The sequence below is a fragment of the Phocoena sinus genome, chromosome 2, assembly GCF_008692025.1.
Source record: "Phocoena sinus isolate mPhoSin1 chromosome 2, mPhoSin1.pri, whole genome shotgun sequence".
Classification (NCBI taxonomy): Eukaryota; Metazoa; Chordata; class Mammalia; order Artiodactyla; family Phocoenidae; genus Phocoena; species Phocoena sinus.
This window is the reverse complement of record NC_045764.1, coordinates 58,178,942-58,203,341: the sequence shown is the minus strand read 5'-3', so window position 1 is coordinate 58,203,341 and position 24,400 is coordinate 58,178,942. Positions and strand designations below refer to the sequence as shown.

The 24,400-nt window shown below is 43.9% G+C and overlaps 2 protein-coding genes and 1 pseudogene across 4 annotated transcripts in view; 1 reads left to right on the top strand and 2 right to left on the bottom strand.

Moving 5' to 3' along the window:
• The window catches only part of ACSBG1 (acyl-CoA synthetase bubblegum family member 1), a 48,776-nt gene extending 45,604 nt beyond the window's left edge, over positions 1 to 3,172 (top strand). Inside the window, exons 12-14 of the mRNA XM_032623511.1 lie at positions 574 to 713; positions 1,295 to 1,541; positions 2,772 to 3,172. Coding sequence (XP_032479402.1) covers positions 574 to 713; positions 1,295 to 1,541; positions 2,772 to 2,857 — 473 coding nt within the window. The 3' untranslated portion in view covers positions 2,858 to 3,172. The remainder of the gene's footprint in view (positions 1 to 573; positions 714 to 1,294; positions 1,542 to 2,771) is intronic.
• Positions 3,173 to 4,851: 1,679 nt separating this feature from the next.
• On the bottom strand, positions 4,852 to 23,501 carry IDH3A (isocitrate dehydrogenase (NAD(+)) 3 catalytic subunit alpha). 3 transcript variants are annotated; one of them, XM_032623513.1, is made up of 11 exons: positions 23,277 to 23,501; positions 18,238 to 18,300; positions 15,811 to 15,894; positions 14,021 to 14,135; positions 11,298 to 11,485; positions 10,676 to 10,809; positions 9,710 to 9,812; positions 9,543 to 9,607; positions 8,467 to 8,551; positions 7,887 to 8,039; positions 4,852 to 5,616 (listed from the first exon to the last, which is right to left on the bottom strand). In XM_032623513.1, exons 1-11 carry the CDS (start codon positions 23,301 to 23,303, stop codon positions 5,533 to 5,535), a joined length of 1,101 nt encoding a protein of 366 aa, XP_032479404.1. In that variant the 5' UTR covers positions 23,304 to 23,501; the 3' UTR covers positions 4,852 to 5,532. The 3 variants fall into 3 exon arrangements, with proteins under 3 accessions (XP_032479404.1, XP_032479403.1, XP_032479405.1); XM_032623512.1 differs by having other exon boundaries at positions 4,918 to 8,039; positions 23,277 to 23,393; XM_032623514.1 differs by lacking the exon at positions 7,887 to 8,039 and having other exon boundaries at positions 4,918 to 5,616; positions 23,277 to 23,393.
• On the bottom strand, positions 11,561 to 13,003 carry LOC116749283 (annotated as a pseudogene).
• Positions 23,502 to 24,400: the final 899 nt, after the last annotated feature.

Genomic DNA, 24,400 nt, shown 5'->3' with positions numbered 1-24,400 from the left:
CTTACTATTGTCTCCCATGGGAAAGATGCTATCATTACCTCGACTTATTAATGAGGACAACCAGAGAGGTTAAGTAACTTGCCCAAGGTCACCCAGCTAGTAAATGACAGAGCTGAGATTCAAAGTCCCTAGATAAACAAGGCAAGTCTTTCCAGAAAATTTGAGGACATAAATATGTATTTTTATATGCAAACATGGATATGAGGCAGAGTAGAACACAAATTGGACATAGAATTTAAAATAGAGCATGAGATTTCAAAGAAATTTCCCATGAACAGCTTGGCTCTCCCAGGGAAGTAAGTTGGGGACACCTCCGTGGAAGAGGTGCTTTGCTTACTTTGCCCAAGTGGATACAGTGCCCTCAGCATCCCTGTGGGAATCCCGTGCCCCAATTTCCCAGGGGAAACTGAAGCTCAGTGAATGGGTAAACACCTTTCTGGAAATCACGCAGGCAGATGTGTGATCGAGCCTGGGTCCTACTTAGAGGGTCGGCTCTCCAGGCAGAGTCTGGGTGTGCTTGGTCTGAGCACCTGGACTAAAGCCTGTGCCGGGGGCCTGGCCTTGCCTCTCCAGAATTGATCATCACGGCTGGCGGGGAGAATGTGCCCCCTGTGCCCATTGAGGAGGCCGTGAAGACAGAGCTACCCATCATCAGCAATGCCGTGCTGATCGGGGACCAGAGGAAGTTCCTGTCCATGCTGCTCACCTTGAAGGTGTGTCGGGGGTGGGGGGGTTGGGGTCTGGCTCTGGAGGAGCAGCCAGAGGGTGGTCTATGGGTCTGGCCCCAGCAGAGAAGCCATGTTCAGCCAGGACACGTCTGGATCTCATGACTGTATTCTGGAATAACTAGTCAGTGCTGCCTGCCCTAAGGAGCAGCCGTAGCGCATGGAAATCCCTTCTGCCCCTGGTAATAGACTTAATAGCATGCTGCCCCGATGATCTTCTGTGTTCCAGTACAGCCCAGTTTACACAGCGCTGCTGCCCTCAGTCCCCTCAGCAGATAACCAATCTGGTATCTGATACCAGGGTACTGGATGGGGCCAGAATTATGGTCCCTGTTTTAAAAGATGGTCTCACTGGCTGAGGTCATCTCAATCTCAGGCCTCCCTTCCTTCCACCCCACCACGGGGCTCAACGCAGTCCGAGTGGCATGCTACTCATTCTAGAACCGTCTCTTCGAAACAGAGCTCACGGTGATCCACGTCCTTGACGATCAGCAGTGCGACCTCCTCCAAGACCAGGGCACACGTCTTGTGGAGTGAGGCTTGGTTTTGATCTATCTCTGGCTTTTCAGTGCACTCTGGATCCTGATACCTCTGACCCAACTGATAATCTGACCGAGCAAGCTGTGGAGTTCTGCCAGAGGGTGGGCAGCAAAGCCGCCACGGTATCGGAGGTCGTGGGGAAGAAGGATGAGGCCGTGTATCAGGCTATTGAAGAGGGGATCCAGAGAGTCAACATGAATGCAGCTGCCCGACCCTACCACATCCAGAAGTGGGCCGTTCTTGAGAGGGACTTCTCCATTTCGGGTGGAGAGTTGGGTAGGTGTTTTCCTTACACTATTGCAGGGGCTGTGCAGGAGGGCAGAGGCCATGGCAGAGCCTGGGAGGTGCCCACTAGGAAGCAGCCGTGGCAAACAGAAGGTCCCTGACGGCACTTTGGATGACACCCACCTCCTTCCTGTGGGAGGACATTGATTGCTCAGTGCCTAGGCTTGTGGTTAGGTAGGGCCTGTTCAGTATATAAGATATGTGCTGGAATTCACTGATGTGAACCTATAACATTTAACTTTGTTTTGACTAAGGAACCATTTTCCCCTGAAATCGCAATGGGACCACCAAGCAGACACCAAGCTCCTGTTAGTGTTTGGGCTGGAGTCATCTGGCTCTAGGGAGTGAGACCACCATAGTCTTTTGTAAAGTCAGCTCATGCAACAGGTAAAGGGTGGCAGCCCTTCTGGGCCATGGTCCACAGAACCAGAAAAGGCCTCTGGTGTGGCCTCAGTTGGATGATGAAGTCGCTCTTGGTTATAGCATCTTGGGGTGTTTGTGGCATGGCGGGGTAGGTATGCAAATGGCCCCTTCAATGAGATTCCCTCTGACCCATCAAGGCTGAACCCAGATGCAACTATCCACAGTAATGCTGAGCTGCTATCAGAGACCCTGAGCTTATCTGGTTGTCTTGTGCCAGCAAATTGAATGCAAGGTCAACCAGATAGGTGTCCTCTCTAAGCAGTTTATATAAATGGCTTTGATTTTGAAGTCTCCAGTTACACAGCCAAGTATGAGTTAGCACAAAATGGAGTTGAAGCTACCCAAATCAGAGCCCTTTTGACCTTGCATTAGAGGAGAGAACCAAGGCCAAGAAAAGTGATATGAGGAAGACGTCTCATAAAGACCATGCCAGAGGCCCTCCCTGGCCAGGGCTTTCCCCTACCCCATCACAAGCAATCAAAGCATTACATCCAACATCGTATGAACTTTCACTGAAATGCAGAGATGATTTGCCTATCAGTTATTGTCATGTAAATTACCCCACTTCCTCTGTATTCTACCGGCCACTTAGACCAACTCTGGTACAGTGTGGGAAGGAGCCACACAACGGTGTGACCACGGAGCAGGGATCACCATGGGCCATCTTGGAGGATGGCTACTTGTTGGTCTGGCTTAATTCCAGAGTTCTGGGACTCACTGAGTCTAGATGTTTACCACACACCTTCTCAGACATCTCAGAGCCCAGCCCACACTCATTTCTTCCAATTTCTCTTTTAGGTCCCACAATGAAGCTGAAACGGCTCACAGTCCTAGAGAAGTACAAAGATATCATCGATTCCTTTTACCAAGAGCAAAAAAAGTAATCAGGGGTCGTCCTTCCCGGGTTTCTCCTGAAGGTGGCAGGCTGAGTATTTTCCTGACCTCCCCCCGCCCCCCGCCCCACCCAACCAGGTCCTCTTCAGTCTGGGCACATGGACTTCTGGCAAGTCTGTTAGGTTCTCTGGGTCAGTTACGGTCCTGGCATCTACATTTGCCAGGTCTTATGCCGAGAGGCTTCATGTGTGCATAGTTTTAAAAGTATTGCTTTTTGTTTGGGTGACAAGTGAGATCAACTCTCTTTCCAGAACTAAAGGGCTGAATTTTTGGCCTTAGTTCCAGGTAGATTTAACAGGCTGCTAGCTCACTTACCAGGAGGCTGGGTGTTGGGGGAGGGAGGAGGGGGAAGATGGCTCGGCTAACCAGTGTGCCGCAGGGAAAGCGCTCAGTTGTAACTCACCTAACACCTGACTTACTCTGGAATCTTGTTGGACATTGCCGACCCCATCATCCCATTACCCGGCACTCCACCATACACACACCCACTGACTTTGATGCTTAATAAAACTGCTGCTGCCTATTTGGTTGTATTTAATGTGTAATTTGAAATTAAACTTTTTAACAGAACTGTCAACAAGTACCTGATTTTTTTGTCAATAGAGCAGCAGACCAGTCCAGAGTAGTGGTTATTTAACCCATAGGACACTGCAATAGGTATACCAATGACCTCTAGTGCCCTGGAATAAGCAAAGGTGTGGGAGGAGGTCAAGTGGAGCATTCTAGTGAAAGCAGTCAATTAGGGGCTAGTCTGTCACCACCCTGCCACCCTGCCCACTCTGTTGTTTGTTTGTTTTGGCTGAGCCATACAGCTTGTGGAATCTTAGTTCCCCAACCAGAGATCGAACCCATGTCCCCTCACCCTGCCTACTCTGAATACTTGAAGCAGCCATTCTTAGTAGCAAACTGAGCCAAAATGACCTAAGGCATCTAAATGGGGAATCGGTAGAGAAAGCATACACCTCAATTCGTTTGGGAATTCTTTATTAGTGTAAACCCAAGGATCACTGATAATTAGCACAATTCAATAAAACAGAAGCAGCAGTTTAAACAAAGTAAAATACATATAAGGTTGTAAGTCTGGTTACCAGCCTAAAAAAGGACCCAGACAGGGTTATTTGTTGTTGTTAAGAAATCCCCTTGTGGGTTCCCCTGGTGGCGCAGTGGTTGAGAGTCCGCCTGCCGATGCAGGGGACACGGGTTCGTGCCCCGGTCCGGGAAGATCCCACATGCCGCGGAGCAGCTGGGCCCGTGAGCCATGGTTGCTGAGCCTGCGCATCCGGAGCCTGTGCTCCGCAACGGGAGAGGCCACAACAGTGAGAGGCCCGCGTATCGCAAAAAAAAAAAAAAAACAAAAAAAACAAAGAAATCCCCTTGTGACCAGGGTACACAATGCAAAGCCACAGGTTTGCAATGTTACGCAAGGGCCAAGAAGGACATGAGTTGCCTTTGGTGTGGGACCAAAGGGTTCATGAAAATAGTGAGTGTCTGAAGATTAAAGAAAAATCATGCTAAGGATGGGGAATGGAGGAGGGATGGGGAAGTGCCTGAAGGTCGAAAGCTAGGGCCAGCCCCAGGGTGGCACGATTTTGTGACTCATCTCAGGCTGAGTCTGCAAGTGGTGGTGCTGAGGCACAGGGTGGTAATTTGGTGTTTGGGGGAAGGGGTAGCCACTGAAATATAAAGTTAGTAGCCAGCACCCCAGGGTCCTCCACTGCAGTCAAATTTTATATGGTCGGGCCTTTTAGCAGTATCAGTGGGAGTGTGGTCCACTTCCAGACAGAGACAGACATGCTGGGGAAGAGTGACCGCACACAACGGTCGGCTCCCATGTCTGACTCAGGGTCTGCAGGGGGATCAAGGGTTGCGTTACACACGATGCTTGATGTATGTCCAATGAAAAGGAAGGATCACTCCTTCATTAAAAGCTCTCGCCAGGAATAGTCAATCATCTCAAGATAAAAATAACTGAACACACAGTGCATTTGTGTCTTTGTACCCGATATATTACCCATATCTTATTAACAAAAACTACATCTCTCATTATATATTTCTCGGATCTGAAGTCTTTATTCATACTCAGTAATTCATGTAAAGCACAAATCAGTCTTTACTTCCCACATCACTAAGAAATATACCATATTCACTGTTTTCGATGTAAACTTTCCCAGGAAATTTCTCTTGTGCCCATTTAGTTTTATAAGAATATCATCTTGTGCTAATATGTCAACATTCTATTTTATTTTCATTATATTTTTCATAAACCAAGGAAATCATTGTTTTTCTTGAAAAAGTTTTATGTTTTCTCGTATTAATTCTGTATCACGATATTTACAGTTAAAGAAAAACTGTTGTAACTGAAGCGTAAAATGGTTAACAATGGCAAATGATACAGTACAGTCCACTTAGAGTTTTCAAAAAATGTGTACCAGATAGACATTTAATAAATAAAACAAGCACTTGGATAAAGTCCTTTGAAAGCAGGCCCAGGGACATCACCTGCATCCTCTGTACAGACTTTGTTAAGAAAAGACCAGGTCTAAAAATGTACTCTGTCAAGAAACAAGCAACAAATGCATAAATGCATACATAATGGGAGGTATTCTAATACAGGCTGACATGGAGTCCGTTAGGAGTGACTGAGGCAAAAGCATTTGTAGAAGCCTTAATCTAAATCTTTTACTCGGCAACAGATTTCTTCTGTGAAGTCTGAGCATTTTGCATTGCCTCCCAAATCTTTTGTTAAGCTCTGAGAAAAGGAAAAAGCAAAGATAAAAAATGTATCCACACATTAAACCAAAGCAAGGATGTTTTCATTTAAAGCTCTCAGTGAGATACCAGATGAGTGAGTTACCTGACTACTCTTTCATTTAGTTCCTCATTTCAAAGTGAGACCCACTCCACCGCCATCCACCTACCCCAGGACTTAGAAAAGCTAATTCGATAGTGCGCACAGAAACGCTCTGGAAGAACAAGATGCTCTCACTACAAAGGGAAGCAGGGAGGCTTTCCAAAAATTTTCCCTTTGTCCATACAATAGACCCTAAGGAAGCATTTGATTACGGACACTTAAATGACAGCAAATCTAAAACAAGAGGTTGCATAAATTCCTTGAGGATTTAAAAAAATTTTTTTTTAAAGACACATTTTGACCTATTTTTGGAGGCTAAGAAACAAATACTAAGGAAATATTTAAATCACTTAACTCTTAAATTCCCCTCTTTAAGAAAGAAATCCTCCCATATTCTCTGTTTTCTACCAGCTTATACTCTCTTTACTCCCAGACGGAACTCAATATATTTAATTCTCTTGTCCCATCGCATCCTAAACAATTTAAAGGGCCTACTGTGTAACTTAGGCATCTCTCTGCTGGGCTCTATGAATAGCTTCTCAAATACAGTGTCAGAATAAAAAATATATATAATCACATGCCCTTCAATATGACTATATCAGGCTGTTAAAAACAAGCTTGGGTTTCTTATATTTTGGCCGTAAGAATTTCAAATTATAGAATTTTTTAAAAAGAAGAAGCAAACCTTGAAGATATTATGCTAAGTGAAATAAGCCGGTCACAATGTTACAAACAGTGTATGATTCCACTTACATGAGGCACCTAGAGTAGTCAAATTCACAGAGACAGAAAGTAGATGGTGGTTGCCAGGGGCTGGGGGAATGGCAGAAACTAGGTAAATTATTGTTTAATTGGGACAGTTTCAGTTTAGGAAAATGAAGAAGTCTGGAGATGGATGGTGGTGAAGGTCGCACAATATGAAAAGTATTAATATTTAATACCAATAGACTGTGTGCCTCAAAAATTATTAAAATGGTCGATTTTATACTATGTATATTTTATCCTTTTTTAAAATGTTAGTTTTTTAAAAAAAGGAAGAGACCTCAGACTAGGGATCAGCCTTTCAGGCCCAGCCTTGTAAAGCCATGACCTCCTCTGTTCTCCTCCCACTTTCAGAATAATTGATCACAACCCTCCTATGAGTCACAACTGGTTATGGAAACAGTGAAGCTTGTTGGGTAAGAGCCAGACTGGGTGTGAACCCCAACTTTGCCAGTTAGGAGCTGTGAGACCTTGGACAAACTTACTTAATCTCTCTGTGCCTCGGTTTCCTCATCCAAAAAATGGGCTTAATTACAGTATCTATGTCACATAGGAGTAGAGATTTGCTGAGATATATATAATGAATATAAAATCACGAAAGTATTCAATTAATATCAGCCATTATTACTTCTATAAAACTTCTACATTACTTTTATATCACAGATGCACATAGTATAACATATAGCTCCACTGTATTACAGACACATCTGCATCTGTACTACTGCTAGATTCCAAGCTCCTTGAGGCCTGAGACCATACCTTATTCCTCATTTTATTATATTCTCCATACCTTATCATGTACGCATAGATGTTTGCTGGGAAGAGGAAAAAGCTGCCAAGAAAAATTAATGGACTTGGCCAAGATCCCACAGGTGACAACCGGGTAACTGGGCCTGCACTGCTCTGACACCCACACCACTGCTCTTTCCATTGCACCCTGGTGCCCCTACCACAGTGCTTCTCAGCCCTTCCCTGATGAAATACGTTAATCCTCTCTTCAGAAAATGCACACAAGTGTGCAGACTGCCCGAGTTCACTCAGGGAGCCCACATTAAGAATGCCTGTTTGACATCCAATCCTTTGGCCCTCTTGAGAAGAACCATCATCGGTCCTTCATGCACATAAAACCCAAGGAGGGGGTTTCCCTGGTGGCGCAGTGGTTGGGAGTCCGCCTGCCAATGCAGGGGACACGGGTTCATGCCCCGGTCCGGGAAGATCTCACATGCTGTGGAGCGGCTAGGCCCGTGAGCCATGGCCGCTGAGCCTGCGCGTCCGGAGCCTGTGCTCCGCAACGGGAGAGGCCACAACAGTGAGAGGCCTGCATACCACAAAAAAAACAAACAAACAAAAAAACCCAAAGAGGAAATGCATTTTACCCAGCAGAAGTGTGGCAAGATTACCAATACCTTCCCATCCTTAATTGTAGCAAAACATGCTGTCTCAATCTTTGCAGCGTGGTCAAAAAGCCCCATGTGGCGCAGCATCATCACGGCACTGAGCAGGAGGGCCGTGGGGTTGGCCATGTCCTTGCCTGCGATGTCTGGGGCGGTCCCGTGAACCTGCCCGGGTAGCGGGGGAAAAGAGTGCAGTCAGGAGGGAGACAGGAGCAAACAGCCCTCTTCCAGGGAAGCTGGGCTCTTAATCAGCTCTCCTCACCGATGAAAAATAGCTGCTCAGACATATGTCTTAGAAATAAAACCTCAGAAAAATAAAAAGCTAAAGAAATTCTTTTTTAAGTGCAAAAATATGGACTAACAATCTTATCCAGTCCAACTTTCAGTAAAATATTTTAACTGAGGAAGGATACATAATAAATACTAAGGATGAAAAAGAAATAAGAGGAAAACGAATGAAGAAACCAAGCTTCATTTTCTTCTGACAATTGGAAAAACTCAAGAGTTAAAATATATTTATGCAGATAAGCCCTCCTGGGTTCTCATGTCATTCTGACTTGAATTCTGCTTCAGTTGTCACCAGGGTCCTTACCGACTCGAAGATTGCAACTCCATTGGCTCCAATGTTGCCACTTGGTGTCACACCAAGACCTCCAATCAGTCCTGCACACAGGTCACTGGGGGCAGAAAAGCATTTCAAAGGATATTTTGAAAAATAAAATGTCTCACCTAGCACCCAGACTTTCAGCTTTAAATACCATTCTCCACTAAAAGGAACCTGGGCTACTTAGAGAAATGACTGATTCCAGGACTACAGTTAGGAAAATATAGGATGACCCTGAAGCACCTTATTGTGCCAGAAAGCAAATGATGGGCTGTGTCAAAAGGACACAGAGACAGTTCAAAGGGATTCCCACTGGCCAAGTCTGCACAACATATGCATCAATATAAAAGATGATAGTGATGGATATAACCACTAAATAAAATAGAAACCAGGAGTCCAAATTGATATAGGTAAATAAGTAAACAAATAAATAAGAGAGAAGGAAAAGCTTATCCTTACAGTAGAATGCCAACTGATACGTGTAGAAGGAATGATGGACTTACAAAAGCACCATTTGACCACCATCACGTGTATGTGTGTAGAGACAAAGAGAGAAAAAAGAAGAAGGAGGAGGAGGATGAAGGGAGGGAAAAGGAGAGAAGAGAGAGAGAGAGAGGGAGTAATAAAGTAAGTCTGGTAAAATGTTAACATATGGTGAATGTGGGTGCTGAGTACACAGGAATTCTTTGTACCATTCTTGCAACTTTTCTGTAAGTCTGAAATGATGCCAAAAGTTACAAAAACTTTATAAAAATGAACACCCACCTACCTAGCTATACATGATAAAACACTGAAATCAATCAATCAACCAACCAATAAAATATCTGTAAAATGGGAAGCGGGAACTAATGGTCAGGGAGCAAGAGCCCAGAGCTGATTTGGCAAATGAATGAATAACCCATCCAGCATATCACCATTGATATCACCACCTGAATTGTCAGAATTCAACTCGCAGCTTGTAACAAATGCTGTATTTTATAATATTTGATTAAAATTTGTAAGCCACAATTTATTTTATGACATTTATAAATAAACTGTAGGCTAAAAGGTATAGCCAGACTCACCTAAGGATGTCTCCATACAAATTTGGCATAACAAGGACATCAAACTGGGACGGATCCTGGACCATCTACAAAAAATGCATTGGTGCGTTTAGCAATCAAAAACTGTGCACCACACGGACACACTATACACCACAAAAAGTGGCAGGTAAGTGTGAATATATACTTACATTCAAACATACTGTATCAAGGTACATCTCATTAAATTTAATATCTTTACAGTTTTCTGCAACTTCTCTGCATTTTTTCAGAAAAAGCCCATCTGACATTCGCCTGTATTTAATCAAATAAAAATTGTTGAAAGCAAAGACTTGCAGAGAGAAAAAGATCAAATCAGAGAAGTAAAGTAAGTTCAAGAAATTTAAGTTGCAGATATCTGATTTCAATTACAGTAAAATTATTTTTTTTGGCAATCAGTAAAATGCAAATTTCAATATTTTAGGATACTTCTAGAAGCACAAAAGGGTAAAAAATATAATATAGTTTGATCATAATAAAGAAGACTATATTTTTATAGTGTTATCCAGCAATATCTATTAGTAAGAAAACATTAAAATTGCCTTAAAAGGTTACCTTATTCAATTATTTAAATGGTTTTCCTATTTTACATGCTCAACACTTTCCTTAGGTTAGGAAACCTGCTTCCTAATACACTGAGTTGGGCTTTAATACACTAGGGCTGAGAAGAATTCAAACTGCTAGAATAATACATCAGATAGTATTAGCACTACGAGAAATATTTTAAGCCCCTGAGCGGGGGGCCATCTCAGAAACATTCCTGCTATTCCCTCCTAACACAGAAACGATTGCCCTTTTGCAGACGTGGCTTTAGCTAACTGCCCACTGCACCTGGGGATCCAGACTCTCCGGCTTCCTTCCCCGATGGTTCTCAGGCCCTCCTTAAACTCCCGGGACCTGAATTCTTGCTCCCTCCAAACCTGCTCCAGTCATCCACCCAAAGAAGCACATTAAATAGGATACTCTGACACAAGAGAAATGCCTGACCCTCTGACTGGCTACAAGGCCATTTTCCAGAGCTGTCAGGAGTCAATGAGCAAGCTGGAGAGAGGAAAGGAAAGCCCTGTCACTGCTCCTCGCCCACAAAGCCAGACGGAGCGCCACCCACAGGGACTCACATGATGTTGGCTTTGTGCACGGCCGTGACGTTGCTCCGGAGATTGTTCCGCGCATACTCAAAGGCAAACTCCGCGATGCGCTTGCTCGCCCCCTCAGTAATGAGCTTTATACTCTGCACAACGCCATCCACAATCTGAAACAGATGAAGTCCTGCCTCACTGAAAGGGTATGGCAACAACCCGCTCCTGGACTGCTGGCAGTGTGCAGACAACACCATCTGTGGCAGGCTTGCATGGCACCAGCTGCCAAGGCAAGCATCATGCATATGGTATGTCAGTGAGGTTAATCATGTTCACTCCAGTCCTAGGAGCCAGGTATTATAAGCCTCACGGCACAGATGAGGAAAACCAAGGTGCAGAGATGGTTACGTATGAAGTTGAGGATTCAAAATTCAGAGGACAAGTTCCCAAGCCCATACCCTGAAGCACCACAACCCCTCGCCCAGGCATCCATTTGAGTACTCTCAGCCAGAGACCCAGGACAAGACAAACACCCACAACTCCTCACAGAATGCAAGAGAACTGTCTTTGGGAAATATTTTCAACGGGGAATTTGAACAAAGGTCCCAAGTGCACAGAAAGCAACCCAACTAAGAATGAAAAAGTATCCAAATGAACATACCACATGCTCAATTCCACTGTATTCTCCTTCTGTGTTCTCTCGAATGGTGACAATATTTACATCACTGTAAGGGGTTTTATAGCCTTCGATTGAGACACATGGTCGGACATTTGCATAAAGGTCAAATGTTTTACGCAGCAATAAATTCATGGATGGGTGACCCGCGGCTATGGGGGTTTTTAAAGGGCCTGTAATAAAGAAGAATACCCAGATGACAAGAGGATACAGTCTGGTCTTTTCTTTTCCTTTATAAACACAAGTACATAGTGTTGACACTTGTCCCTCGGCATGGGGGTTTGGGGGGAGGGATTGATCCAGGACCCAGCAACCCAGCAGATACCAAAATGCATGGATGTTCAAGCCCCTTATTATAAAATGACATAGTATTTGCATATAACCTACACACATCCTCCTGTAAACTAAATCATCTCTAGACTACTTATGATACCTAATATAATATAAACACGATGTAAATAGTTGCCAGTGAAAAAATTCAAGTTTTGCTTTTTGGAACTTTGTGGATTTTTTTTTTTTTTTTTTTGCTGGTAACACCAGTTTTATTCGTTGGGGTGTCAACTATAGCCTGGCTGGGGGCAGGGCCAGCCCTCACAGGTGGTTGAGCTCCAGCAGGGTCTGGTTGAGGGCCTAGTGAATCTCCATGTTCTCCTCCTTGGCGCTGGCCAAGGTCTCTTCCAGGTCATCAATGGTTTTCTCCAACTTTGCCACCGACCTTTTGGCAAACTCTGCTCGGGTCTCAGCCTCCTTTAGCTTCTCCTCCAGCAGTTTGATCTCCTCTTCATATATATTTATCTTCTTTGGTGGAATACTCCTCCTCTGAGGCCATCAGGGACCTGAGGGCCTGGTCCCCGGTCCGAAGATCCTCCTCCCGGCTCTCAGCCACCTCAGCTGTCTCTTCTGAGTGCTCCAGCTCTCCTTCCAGGATCACTAGCTTCCTGGCCACCTCCTCATATCTGCGGTCTGAATCCTCAGCGCTGTGCTTGGCCTCCTTCAGCTGCATCTCCGTCTTTTCCTCATCCTTCATAGCTCGGCTTTCCATGACCTTCATTTCTCTCTCACTCTCATCAGCTGCCTCGTCAGCCTCCTCCGGCTCTTGCAGGGCTGTAGCCAGGCGCTCCTGCGCCTGGTCCACCTCCTCCTCTACCAGCTGAATGCAGCGGTTCAGAGAGGCCACATCTGCCCTGGCATTGGTGGCTCTCTTCTCAGCCTGCTCCAGTTTCTCCTGGGCATCCTTCACTGATTCAGAATACTTTTCCACCTCGTCCTCCGTCCCTTTCAGCTTCTTCTGGAGGGCCTGCTGCACCTCCTCCAGCTGCTTGCTGCGGTCCTCAGCTCAGCGCAGTCGGTGGCATTCTCCTTGTCCAGCTTTAGCATCTGCAACTTCTTGATGGCATCCATGGTTGTGGTGGGAGACCAGCTGGCCGGTGGGCAGTGCAGACCGGGCTAACTGGGCTGGCTACACGGACTGGTGGCACCGGTGGTGGGCAAGGAGGACCAACCGGGACTGGGATGTCCCAGCCCAGAATTTTTTTTTTTAATATTTTCCATACATGATTGCAAATCCACGGATGCACATGTGGATATGGAGGGCCAACTGTATTTGAAATTCCAATTTTTATTTTTTCCAGTATTCCATCAGAGATGTATTTAGGATCCTTTCTTTGGACATGAAGTAGCTTTGTGACACATCTAACATGCACGCTTTATGAATCAAGGGACACTTTTACAACAAAGTAAGCGTCATTTTTTTTTTTTTTTGCGGTACGCAGGCCTCTCACTGCCGTGGCCTCTCCCGTTACGGAGCACAGGCTCTGGACGCGTAGGCCCAGTGGCCACGGCTCATGGGCCCAGCGCTCCGCAGCACACGGGATCCTCCCAGACCGGGGCACGAACCCGCGTCCCCCGCATTGGCAGGCGTACCCCCAACCACTGCGCCACCAGGGAAGCCTCTACAAGCGTCATTTAAAAGGGCAGACAGGTGCTCTGTTTCTGAGTCTGATGTTCTCTTCATCGTAAATGAGTCCATCCATGGCTGGTCACTCTCAGGCAACATTCAGTGCCTACTCCCTGTGTCATCTACAGACCCACCTGGGCTACCTTGTAAAATATGTTCTGCCTCTAACTTTACCCTCTCCCTCAGATTCAGATGAAGGAAGAAATTTCCTCAATGAAGCTTTCTGGAATAACAACTGCACTGAGCATCTACTGACTGAGGACCAAGCACGGTATCAGGTCCTGGACATTAGCTAATCCTATGACACCACCTCCCTATGAGGTATCAACTCTATTGCTGTCATTTTTTTTTTTTTTTTTGACTGCACTGTGCTGGTCTTCGGGATCTTAGTTCCCTGATCAGGGATCGAGTCCGGGCCCTAGGCAGTGAAAGCACTGAGTTCTAACCACTGGACTGCCAGGGAATTCCCTATTGCTGTCATTTAAAGGTAAAGGGGAAAAAAAGAGTAAGAAATTTGCCCAAGCCTCCCAGCCAGTAAGCAGCAGGGATGAGATTCATAGTGGATCTGTCTGGATTTAAAGCCTATGCTGAATTCCAATCTGTCACATGGTAATATTTTGAATCATGACCTTAAGCATGTATGAATTAAAATAAAAATGTAAAAATTATACAAAAGATAAATCTAGGTAAAGATAAATATAACACCTGTAGCAGAAATCAATAATAAGCATCATATTCACTTCAGTGCTACCTTTCAAGCCCATCTTGTTCTTATCCATGGACTCTTTGGCTTCTGGAGGGATCATCCACTTTCCTCCTGGTCCTTGAATGGCGGTGACATTCCGCTCCTCCCACTGAATAGGTGCCTAGATGCCACACCACAGAGCACAGTGAACTGGAAAGACCTACATGTGACTGACATTCACACTACATTTATAAACAAACTTCCTCACTTTGGATGCAACTGGTGAAAACACATACAATAAAGGCCCGGAAAGTTCCTGGCATGCAAGAAGAGATGTCATTCTCTAGCATGTCCAGATGGATTCTCCACATTACCCTTGTCCAGTCATCACTCCTAGCTGCCACTTGCCTACCTCTTTTTTTTACAATCACTGTTAACGTGGCTATAATTATCGTAAGGAGCAGAGAAACATGATTCACAGAAATATCACATAGTACTGATACATAGATGAATCTTGAAAATATTATGCTAAGAGCCAATCACAAAAACCATGTAATTTTTTTTGAAGTTCTGAATTTTATTTATTTTTTATATAGCAGGTTCTTATTAGTTATCTATTTTATACATATTAGTATATATATGTCAATCCCAATCTCCCAATTCATCACACAAAAACCATGTAATTTTAAGACTCTACTTATATGAAATGTCCAGAATAGGCAAATCTACAGAGAGAGAAAGTAGATTAGTGGTCGCCTAGGGCTGGTGATGGGAGGGGGCAGGGTGGGAGAGATAAGGCTGATGGGGAGTGACTGCTGATGAGTATGGGGTTCTTTCTGGGTGACGAAAATGTTCTAAAATTAGACTACGGTGATGGTTGCACAACTCCATGAATGAACTGTATAATTTACAAGATGAATTGAACAATATATGGATTAAATCTCAAAAAAGCTGTTAAGAAAAAAAAAGACATATTATATAACCTATGAAAGAAGTTTTAAGGAATAAACCAGCATTATCCTTTCTCTTCACCCACACCCTTCAATGTGTACACACACATCTGACAGCCAACTGGGCACGCACTAGGAATAGGAACACAGAGCAAGACTTGTGCTCCTTGTTCACACGGAGCTTACAGCTGAGAGCCATCCTATTTCAGTTCCCTTGGGGAATGCTATTGTATAAGCATCATTTCCTCTGTAGGAGTTTTAATTAAAAACTCATATAGAAAAACAATGTATGTTTAGTATAAATAAATTGAATTCCTTGACGTATAGCTGTTGGTATCATAACAACCCTGATTTAATCTTACACATTATTTCGCCTAGCAGCTATAAATAGCAAGAATAAAGCATCAGGTCAAACAAAGTCCAAGTTTCCTAAGTTCTCTAGATTTTTAAATATCTACCTGCATTGAAGGCTAGGCTGTTGGATAATAATACCTCATACTTGATATTTCCACACCAGGAAAAAAAAAAAAAGAATCTTTCAAAATGCCCTATATAGTTTTCTGAAATATCAATTCTATTCTCTTTTTTTTGGCAGGAAGGAAAAATGAGGTAGACAGGTGACTTGGAGGGGCTTAGAGACTTTAGACACAGGCAGTGTTCAGAAGTCCACAAAAATTACAGTACTACCTGGATTACTTTATATATAACTGATGCCAATGCAATAGCTTAAACTATTGACAATGACGGCAGCAAACAACACTCTTAAAGTCAGAATCTGTGAAATTTAACAGACCTTACCAACTTCATACACACGTGAACAATTCATCCTAAGAGTTCACGGTCTCCAACTGGCTAAGAAAACTTTTCTACAAATTATTATCAAAAGTATTTTTTAAGACCACTTACTTTGGCAGCATCAAAAATCTTCATAACTGCGGCTGAAATTTCTGGGCCAATTCCATCTCCTGGAATTAAAGTTACCGTCTTAACCTGAATATAAGAAATCATCAAAGAAGACAGTCAGAATTGATTTTTGAAGGTTTAAAAAGGAACATCATTGACAAATAAATCCAGTTTATGGGTTTTCTTAACTCATAAGAAATGCCTTTAAGAAAACAGACCTACCTTCCAACGGCTTATCAAAGTGGAGTCAAGAATCAAGAGACTCCACAACTCTACTCCCTATAGCTGAGCCCAGAGGTTTTAAAAAGAACTTAAGTGATGCTCTCCAGATAAAACAAAAATAAATTACCTGGTAAACTTCCCAATTGATGTTTCGTTTCAGACAAACTACAAAGAGACCAATTAATTCAAGTCTGTAAAACCAAGGAGAGCAAGACATTTCAACAATGTTCTCTCAGTAAAATTTAGAGGGCTTCCCAGGAAGGCAAGGGCTTTCCTCTCCACCGGGAGCCTAGAAAGTTCGGTTTCTCATGCAACTCGTTCAGTCTTACAAAACACTCTCAGACACTTCCAGAGTACCACTGAGGCCTGTTTTGGCACTCGGAAAATCAGACTTCACATCAAGAGAGGGTCTCCATTTTCCTGATTTCCTTTATAAAGTTGGCTCCTAATGACAAAAGTAATCCAAATGAGCTCAGCAAAGTTTACTTGGAACCAACAATAGGGTACGTGATCATACCTGCAATGTCTGAATTACACTTAGAATGACAAGTGTATTTGTAATGTAACAGCAACAATTTAGTTCAAAGGCTTCAAAAAAATACAGCCAGCATTTCAAACACAGAAAAAAAATGTGTAAAGGGAAATGATGAGAGGATTTAAATGAGGATTACCATTTGGAAACTATATATGTCATTATTTGGGTATTTCCCCTACCTAGAAGTTTGGTTCAGACAACGGTCCCTGGCCTTTTTCAGTGCCAGCTGCCTGTGCTACATTTTTTAAAAATCACTGATTTACATTTCCCTGGTCTTTTACCTTCCAGTGATGCTCCCAAAGCAGGTGGACTAATTATTTCTGAATTTTTCTGTACAACTGAAGAAATCTTTTTTAAAAATTAGTTTCTTTTATTTCTTTCAAATATAACCCCCTCCCCACCAGGCCAATATATATATTTTTTAATGGACAGCCTGGAAATTAAATAATAGCAGAGAGCAATGATCATCTCATCAGCTTTCAGAATGCATTTGAAACGCTAGCTAGCTAAATGCTAGCTTAGCTAAAGCGCAAGCCTCATTCTGTATCTTTTGCAGCAAAAGCAGAGCCGAAAGAACCCCTTTGGCTTCTTCTTCCTGTTCTCCCAACATGTAATAACAAACGTCATCAGGCCACCAGAAAAAACTACTTTACTTCCACAGTTCAGAAAGTAAACGAAAAAAGATATACTATGGTCTTATAAATCCCTCACAGGGTAAGATGTTATACGGGAGTATAGGAATTATGAAATCCAAATCAGATTCTGTAAGAAGGAGGCAAAATAAAAACATACAGGAAGTCACTGACCCACAGTCCTAGAATGCTCTAAAAATGTGGTATCAGCTTTTAAAGCACAGAACTCTAACGCTGGGAATTCTAAAAGCAGCAGGTTTAATGAGAAATAGATGATCCGCTAACACAAGAGCCGATGAAGACTACGTAAGCAAAGTATTGATACATATAAGCCTACAGGGCTTATAGATGTTTGAGGCATTCCTGATTGGCAATCAAGCTACTGTTTTCAGGGAAGCTCACAAAATAAAAATGCAAAGCAGGTTTTGAAGCTTCTCAACAATTTTGTCTCAACCGGTACTAGTTTGGAAAAAACTGTCTTATCCAAATGAGATTGTGAAATAAAGTAACAGGCTCAAGGGTAGTTGCTATCTTTAGATAATATCTGTTTTTTTATAATCTATTTTATAACTATTTTTAACAAGCCTCCTTCAAGATATTAATGTGATAGGCTTACAGCACCAGCTATAATACTATTTTTTTTTTTTTTTTTTTTTGCGGTACGCAGGCCTCTCACTGCTGCGGCCTCTCCCGTCTCGGAACACAGGCTCCGGACGCGCAGGCTCAGCGGCCATGGCTCACGGGCCCAGCCGCTCCGCGGCACGTGGGATCCTCCCGGACCGGGGCACGAACCCGCGTCCCCTGCATCGGCAGGCGGACTCTCAACCACTGCGCCACCAGGGAAGCCCAATACTATTTTTTTTAATGTGCAAGTGACCTAATAGATTTATGCATGTTCACCAATAATTTAAATATACAGTATGAGTATGGCCAATTTTCCCTAATTTTAAATAAGTGAAGATTAAATGCTACATAACGTGTCTAAGCATCTTTCTTGAGAAACTTCTAAAAGGAAAAAATAAAAGACGTAATTATACTCACACCACCAGCAAAACCTCTGGTCACCTGTTTTTGGTTGTGGAATGCCCCCAGCAGCCGAGAGACCTACATTTAATATCAACAAAGAAATGTTACATACAGAATTAAACCACATATAGTTAAAAGGTAGAGATGGAACCATCTCTGACAGCTGATAATGCTGCAACTTTGCACAGATATATTCAGGAATTTCTGAGGATTATTTTTCTCACGTATTAGCTCAATGTAGCAAGCTCTTTTGGATTTGAAAACTGAAATATTCAGTTTACCTTTGCTTTGAGAATGTAAGTACGATATATGTACTTTTAAAGTCAATGTTATGAAAAGTTGTCAAAAGACCTTGAAGCTAGAATGAAACTCTACTTTCTTAGCTCAAACACTGGATTTTTCTCAGATGATCTGGATGGTTTAATGTCAACATTCTTGACCACTGGGTCAATCTGGGGGTAACACACACTCTAAGAAAACTATCACTAATTTTAAGAGCCAGCAGGGTTCTTATAAATCCCAGAGCCCAACTCACTCATTATACAGTGGAGACAGTGGGTCCAAAGAGTAGGGATTTGCCTAAGGTCACAGAGTGACCACAAAGAGACCACAGTCTGGGTCTCCTGACTCTTAGTTCAGGGCTCCTCCAATTATACATTATGCCTATTCTTCTCCCATGAATATTAAGAAATTACACTGTATAATAAAAATCTAACAAAGTTTATCTAATACTATTTTGATAACTGTGTCATACAGAGTGAATATTTTAAATAAATTATCTACTTCTTCTGGTAATATAAGTGACATGGTCATTTATTGTTAATTGCTGGGAGAGGGGAAAGATACAAAAAAAGAAAAGAAATGTGACCTACTAATCCCACTACTCCAAGACGTTACCACCGGTACATTTTTTTCCACTTAACACTATGACACACCAGAAATATAAATTTTGAAAGGTTATTTTGAACTTTAATAATTCAGTCCTTGAAAACTGGTACAAAGTCATATTACATTATAATAAACAGAATATAATCAAAGAAATTGGGTACAGAAACCAAAGGTATTAAAATTCATTAAAAGTTTTAGTGACTTCCCTGGTGGTGCAGTGGATAAGAATCCACCTGCCAATGCAGGGGACACAGGTTCGATCCCTGGTCCGGAAAGATCCCACATGCTGCAGAGCAACTAAGCCCATGCACCACAACTACTGAGCCTGCGCTCTAGAGCCTGCGTGCCACAACTACTGAAGCCCGCACGCCTAGAGCCCATGCTCCTCAACGAGAAGCCCACCGTAATGAGAAGCCCACGCACTGCAAGTAAGAGTAGCCCCCACTCGCCACAACTAGAGAAAGCCCGCACGCAGCAATGAAGACCCAACACAACCAAAAATAAATAAAATTATTTAATAAATAATAATTCATTAAAAATTTTAAATGTTAACTTTTATTCATGCTAGATACATGAGCAAAGATACATCTGTTATATCCTTAGTCTTCCTTTTGGGGGACAGTTCTTGTAAGTCCGGAACCTTTGCTGTAATAACAGCATCCACTAAAGAGACACCAACCAAGAGCCAAGGAGCTGTGAACGAATTGTATCCTCTAACCTGGCATCTACAGTTATCTCTCCGGACTCACAATAAAAGACAGGGTGAGACCCAAAAGAATATGCTATGCCAAAACCACTGGCCAAAAACTTAATCCTAGGACATGATTCATCCACCAGCAAATGGGCTATTGGGAGACCATTTAAAGGCTACGTTATAAAATTTGCATGAGTCCTTCTCCCCACCCCCCAGAAAGAGAGAAAAAACATTCACTCAAAACAGGCCCATGGGCTTCCCTGGTGGCACAGTGATTGAGAGTCCGCCTGCCGCTGCAGGGGACACGGGTTTGTGCCCCGGTCCGGGAAGATCCCACATGCTGCGGAGCGGCTGGGCCCGTGAGCTATGGCCACTGGGCCTGCGCCTCCGGAGCCTGTGCTCCACAACGGGAGAGGCCACAACAGCGAGAGGCCCACGTACCGCAAAAAAAAAAAAAAAAAAAAAAAACAGGCCCATGTCAGGACTTCCCTGGTGGTCCAGTAAGACTCTGCGCTCCCAACGCAAGGGGCCTGGGTTCGATCCCTGGTCAGGAACTAGATAATGCATGCATGCCACAACTAAGAGTCTGCATGCCACAACTAAGATCCCGTGTGCTGCAACTAAGACCTGGTGCAGCCAAAATAAATTAATTAATTAAAAAAAAAAAACAGGCCCATGTCGAGATTGGGACTGACATATATACACTACTATATATAAAACAGATAACTAATAAGAACCTGCTGTATAGCACAGGGAACCCTACTCAATACTCTGTAATGGCCTACATGGGAAAAGAATCTACAACAAAAAGGGGGGGTTATATGTATATGTATAACTGATTCACTTTGCTGTACACCTGAAACTAACACAACACTGTAAATCAACTACATTCCAATAAAAATGAAAAAAAAAAAAACGGCCCATGTCTTTGTGATAAAAGACCCAACCCAAATAACTGATTTAAAATGTAAATCCACAAGGCAAAGATTTTCATGTTGTGTTCACTGTTCTATCTCTAGTACCTAGAACAGTGCCTAGCTCACAGTAGGTGCTCAGAATACTTTTGGAAAAACTGAGTCCAGCCTTAAGCATCTCTCTATTTGATGAGTTCCCACTCCAGCAAATAGCTTTAATACTTGCAATGATTTTCTCTAACAACCAGTCTTCTTCACCTTTGTCATCTCTCATTCGTGATCTTAGAATAAGGTAGTATTGCATCTAAATCATTAGAATGACCCGGAACTTTTAAGACAAGATTTTTTAAAGCACAGGCTGACTTCTACTTTATAGTATACTTGTACATATACTACATCATTTTATTTTAATAAAACCTGGAGAGATTGTATTAGTAGCCCTTTTCAGATAAGGAGACTAAGACCAGGCTCACAGAATATGGACTGAACTTCTGACTTCCTGGACCATCTTCATCCATAGCACCTCATTTCCTTTTTTACCTTCATCCTCCAACTTAAAAACATATAAATACAGTGTAGAATGTATGGCAGGTACTCACTCAATAAAAGCTTCCTGATGGGGGAACTGCCTCATTATAATTATAGTATTTTAGAGCCAGAAAGGTCTTTAGAAACTCACTATTTTTTCTAAATAAAGCTTTTTTAGAAAAAAATAATTTAAGCTGCAGATCTCTTTTTTTCAAATAAAACCTTAAATGGAACGCTAATAGAGGACTTGTTCTGATTGAAACTCACATCCAGCTCAGCTTTCTCATAATTCTGGGACATCAGCTTCCGAGACACTGTATATTCCAGTCCCTAAAGGAAGAAACTGGCCCACAGAGGTCAAATGACTGCCAAAGGTCACAAGGGGAGTCCATTCCATGTCAGAGGAGAACCTCATCCTCTGACACTTTCTGAATTCCTACTATGTGGCTTTTTTCTTGTAGACCACACTAAGGGCAAAACAAATTTACTAGCTCTTTTATTTAGTCCCTCATTCTGAAGCTTAATGTACCTACCAAAGATGACTGGATGTTAAGTGTAAGCTCAGTGATTAAACGATTGACTTCTGTTTAGACAATGACACAGAAGTTGCTTTACCTTCAGGAGCCAATGTGAAATAAATTACCATCATACACAAATCCAGGTCTGAAGAGGGTAAGAAAGCAGAACCCAGTTACTAAATAAAACCTAGCTACTGATGCCCAATTGTCTACTTGAAGACTGTAAGATAAGTATATTGACAGCTAGGAAAGCTTCAGGTTTTTGTGTTCCTTCTGCATGTATCAGGTGCTCTCACATTATTTTTTTCAATCCTCAAACAACTCTGTGAAGCAAGTACAAATATTTTACAGATGGCTTATTAAGGCTCAGAGATGTTAAGTAATTTGCTCAGGGTCACGCAGCCAATCAATGGTACTAACAACACTCAAACCTAAGATTCCTAAACTCCAGTGTAGACTGCTTTTCACTAAATAACAGTGCATGCAGACCTCGCTTTAAACTTAAAACAAAGGAGAAATGCAGTATCAAATTTTTTAGAAAAAAATTAAATTGCTTATGGTAGGTTTCTAGGGGATCATTCTTAAGAGCAACAAGAGACCTGAGGGCCCATTTTTCCCTCTGCCTATAATTCGTTGTGTGACCTTGGCCACAGAGTAGGCAGAATGGGACTTAGAACTGGGAATCCCGAGACATCTGGGTTCCTCTTCCAGTTCTGACACGGACTTTCTGTGTGATCTTGAGCAATTACGTTTTCAGGCACAGTTAGTTCCACTGAGGAACCAAAGAATTGCAGAGATGGTCGGAAACCCTATCCAACTGAGGCAGGCATCTGAGCTGTCAAGGTGAGAACGCAGGATATTCACAAATAAAAGGTGAAAGAAAGGTGTTGCTGGTCTCCCTCTCTCAATCTCCCAGTGTTCAGATAGCAATTCCAAGGTGCAAAGTACCCTGTGTCCTTTGAAGGGGAAATAGCTATACGATCAGATTGGTAAGAGCTCTAAGGGAGAAAAAGTCTGGCAGGAAAATGACTTCGGGATTCCCTCACCTGGGAGGTTACCCGGCCCGGGCCGGAGCAGACACCTGGGGGAGGCCTGGGCCGTGCTGGAGTGGACTCTCCGCGCGATCAGCAGGCTGCAAGGCCGCAGCCTCGGAAACTGCCGGAATGGCGGAGCCGGGGCGGCGGCTCCGGTGACCTTCCCGGGCTCCGCGCGCGGCCTGGGCTCCGGACGGGGCAGATGCCGGAGGTGGAACCGGGATGCTGCCCGGGGCAGGAACTGCACCCCCTGCCTTGACCTTGATACCGTCCCCGCCCCAGACGCTACCTTCCGAGAGCGAGGCTGCCTACACACCGCACGCGTGCCACGGAGCGAGGCGCACAGGCGGCCAGGACAGGCTTCCTAACTGTCCCCAGCCGGCCGCGCGCCGCCGCCTCCCCATCGGGGTCCGCGCGCCTGCCCCCGCCCAGCACGCGGCCCGCCCGCCAGTCACAAGCCGGCCTGCCAGGCGCTCACCTTGGATATCCACGCGGGCCCGGCCATCGTTTCCACTCACCACGGCGACAGCGGCGGCAATACTGCGCAGCCGCGCAGCCCGGCAGCCCGCACCGGGAGCCCGCCCCTGGAAGCCCCGCTCCCTGGAAGCCCCGCCCCCACGGACCCGCCTAGGAGATTCTCCGAGCACGCTCCTGGTCCCGGTCCTGGACAACCCGGCTCCGCTGGCCAATCGCCGGGCTAGTCTCGCGGCGACGTGCGGAGCAGCGACCCGGAAGCTGCAGTCAGTGATCTCCGGTAAGAGTCCTTCCTCTCCTCATTCATTCATAGATTCACTGTTCAGGTGGGATGTTTGTTCCGCGCCTGCTAGATGCCAGTCACCCTTCTAGATTTGGGGGATTTAGTTTCTCTTACGGAGTTTACAGCCTCAGAGAGGGAGAAAGATCATTTACTCGTTACACAAATTTTTATTTTTTAACAGCTTTATTGAGGTGTAACTTATATACCTTAAAATTCACTCACTGTGGCGCTTCCCTGGTGGCGCAGTGGTTGAGAGTCCGCCTGCCGATGCAGGGGACACGGGTTCGTGCCCCAGTCCGCGAAGATCCCACATACCGCGGAGCGGCTAGGCCCGTGAGCCATGGCCGCTGAGCCTGCGCGTCCGGAGCCTGTGCTCCGCAACAGGAGAGGCCACAACAGTGAGAGGCCCGCGTAGCGCAAAAAAAAAAAAATTCACTCACTGTAATTTCGCGATGATTTTCATTAAATATAAACAGTTCGCACAGCCATCACCACAATCCAGTTTTCGAATCTACGGAAATACTCCTTGTGCCCATTTGCAGTCAATCCCAGCTCCAATCCCAGGTCCCAGCAGCTACTGATCTGCTTTCTGTCTTTAAAGCTCTACAAATATTTCTGAGTGCCAACTAGATACCAGACACTGTTCTAAGTGCTGGGTTTTACAATCCAGTAAAAAAGACAGGCACCAATCAAGTATCACACAAATATGTAAATTAAAACTGTGATAAGTGTCAGGAAGGGAAAGTGCAAGGAGCATGAGAAGGTAAAATCAGGGGACCTGATTCAAATCTAACAGAGAGGCCAGAGAAGGCCTTTCTGAGGAAATAACACCCATACTCCCCTTG

Excerpts from the sequence above, each read along its gene's own strand:
- IDH3A (XM_032623512.1), bottom strand. The coding sequence starts at position 23,303 with ATGGCCGGGCCCGCGTGGATATCCAAG. Across the intron at positions 14,136-15,810 it reads AGATTTTTGATGCTGCCAAA|GCACCTATTCAGTGGGAGGA; the intron begins GTAAGTGGTCTT and ends TGTGGCATCTAG. Across the intron at positions 9,813-10,675 it reads GTGCACAAAGCCAACATCAT|GCGAATGTCAGATGGGCTTT; the intron begins GTGAGTCCCTGT and ends GATTAAATACAG.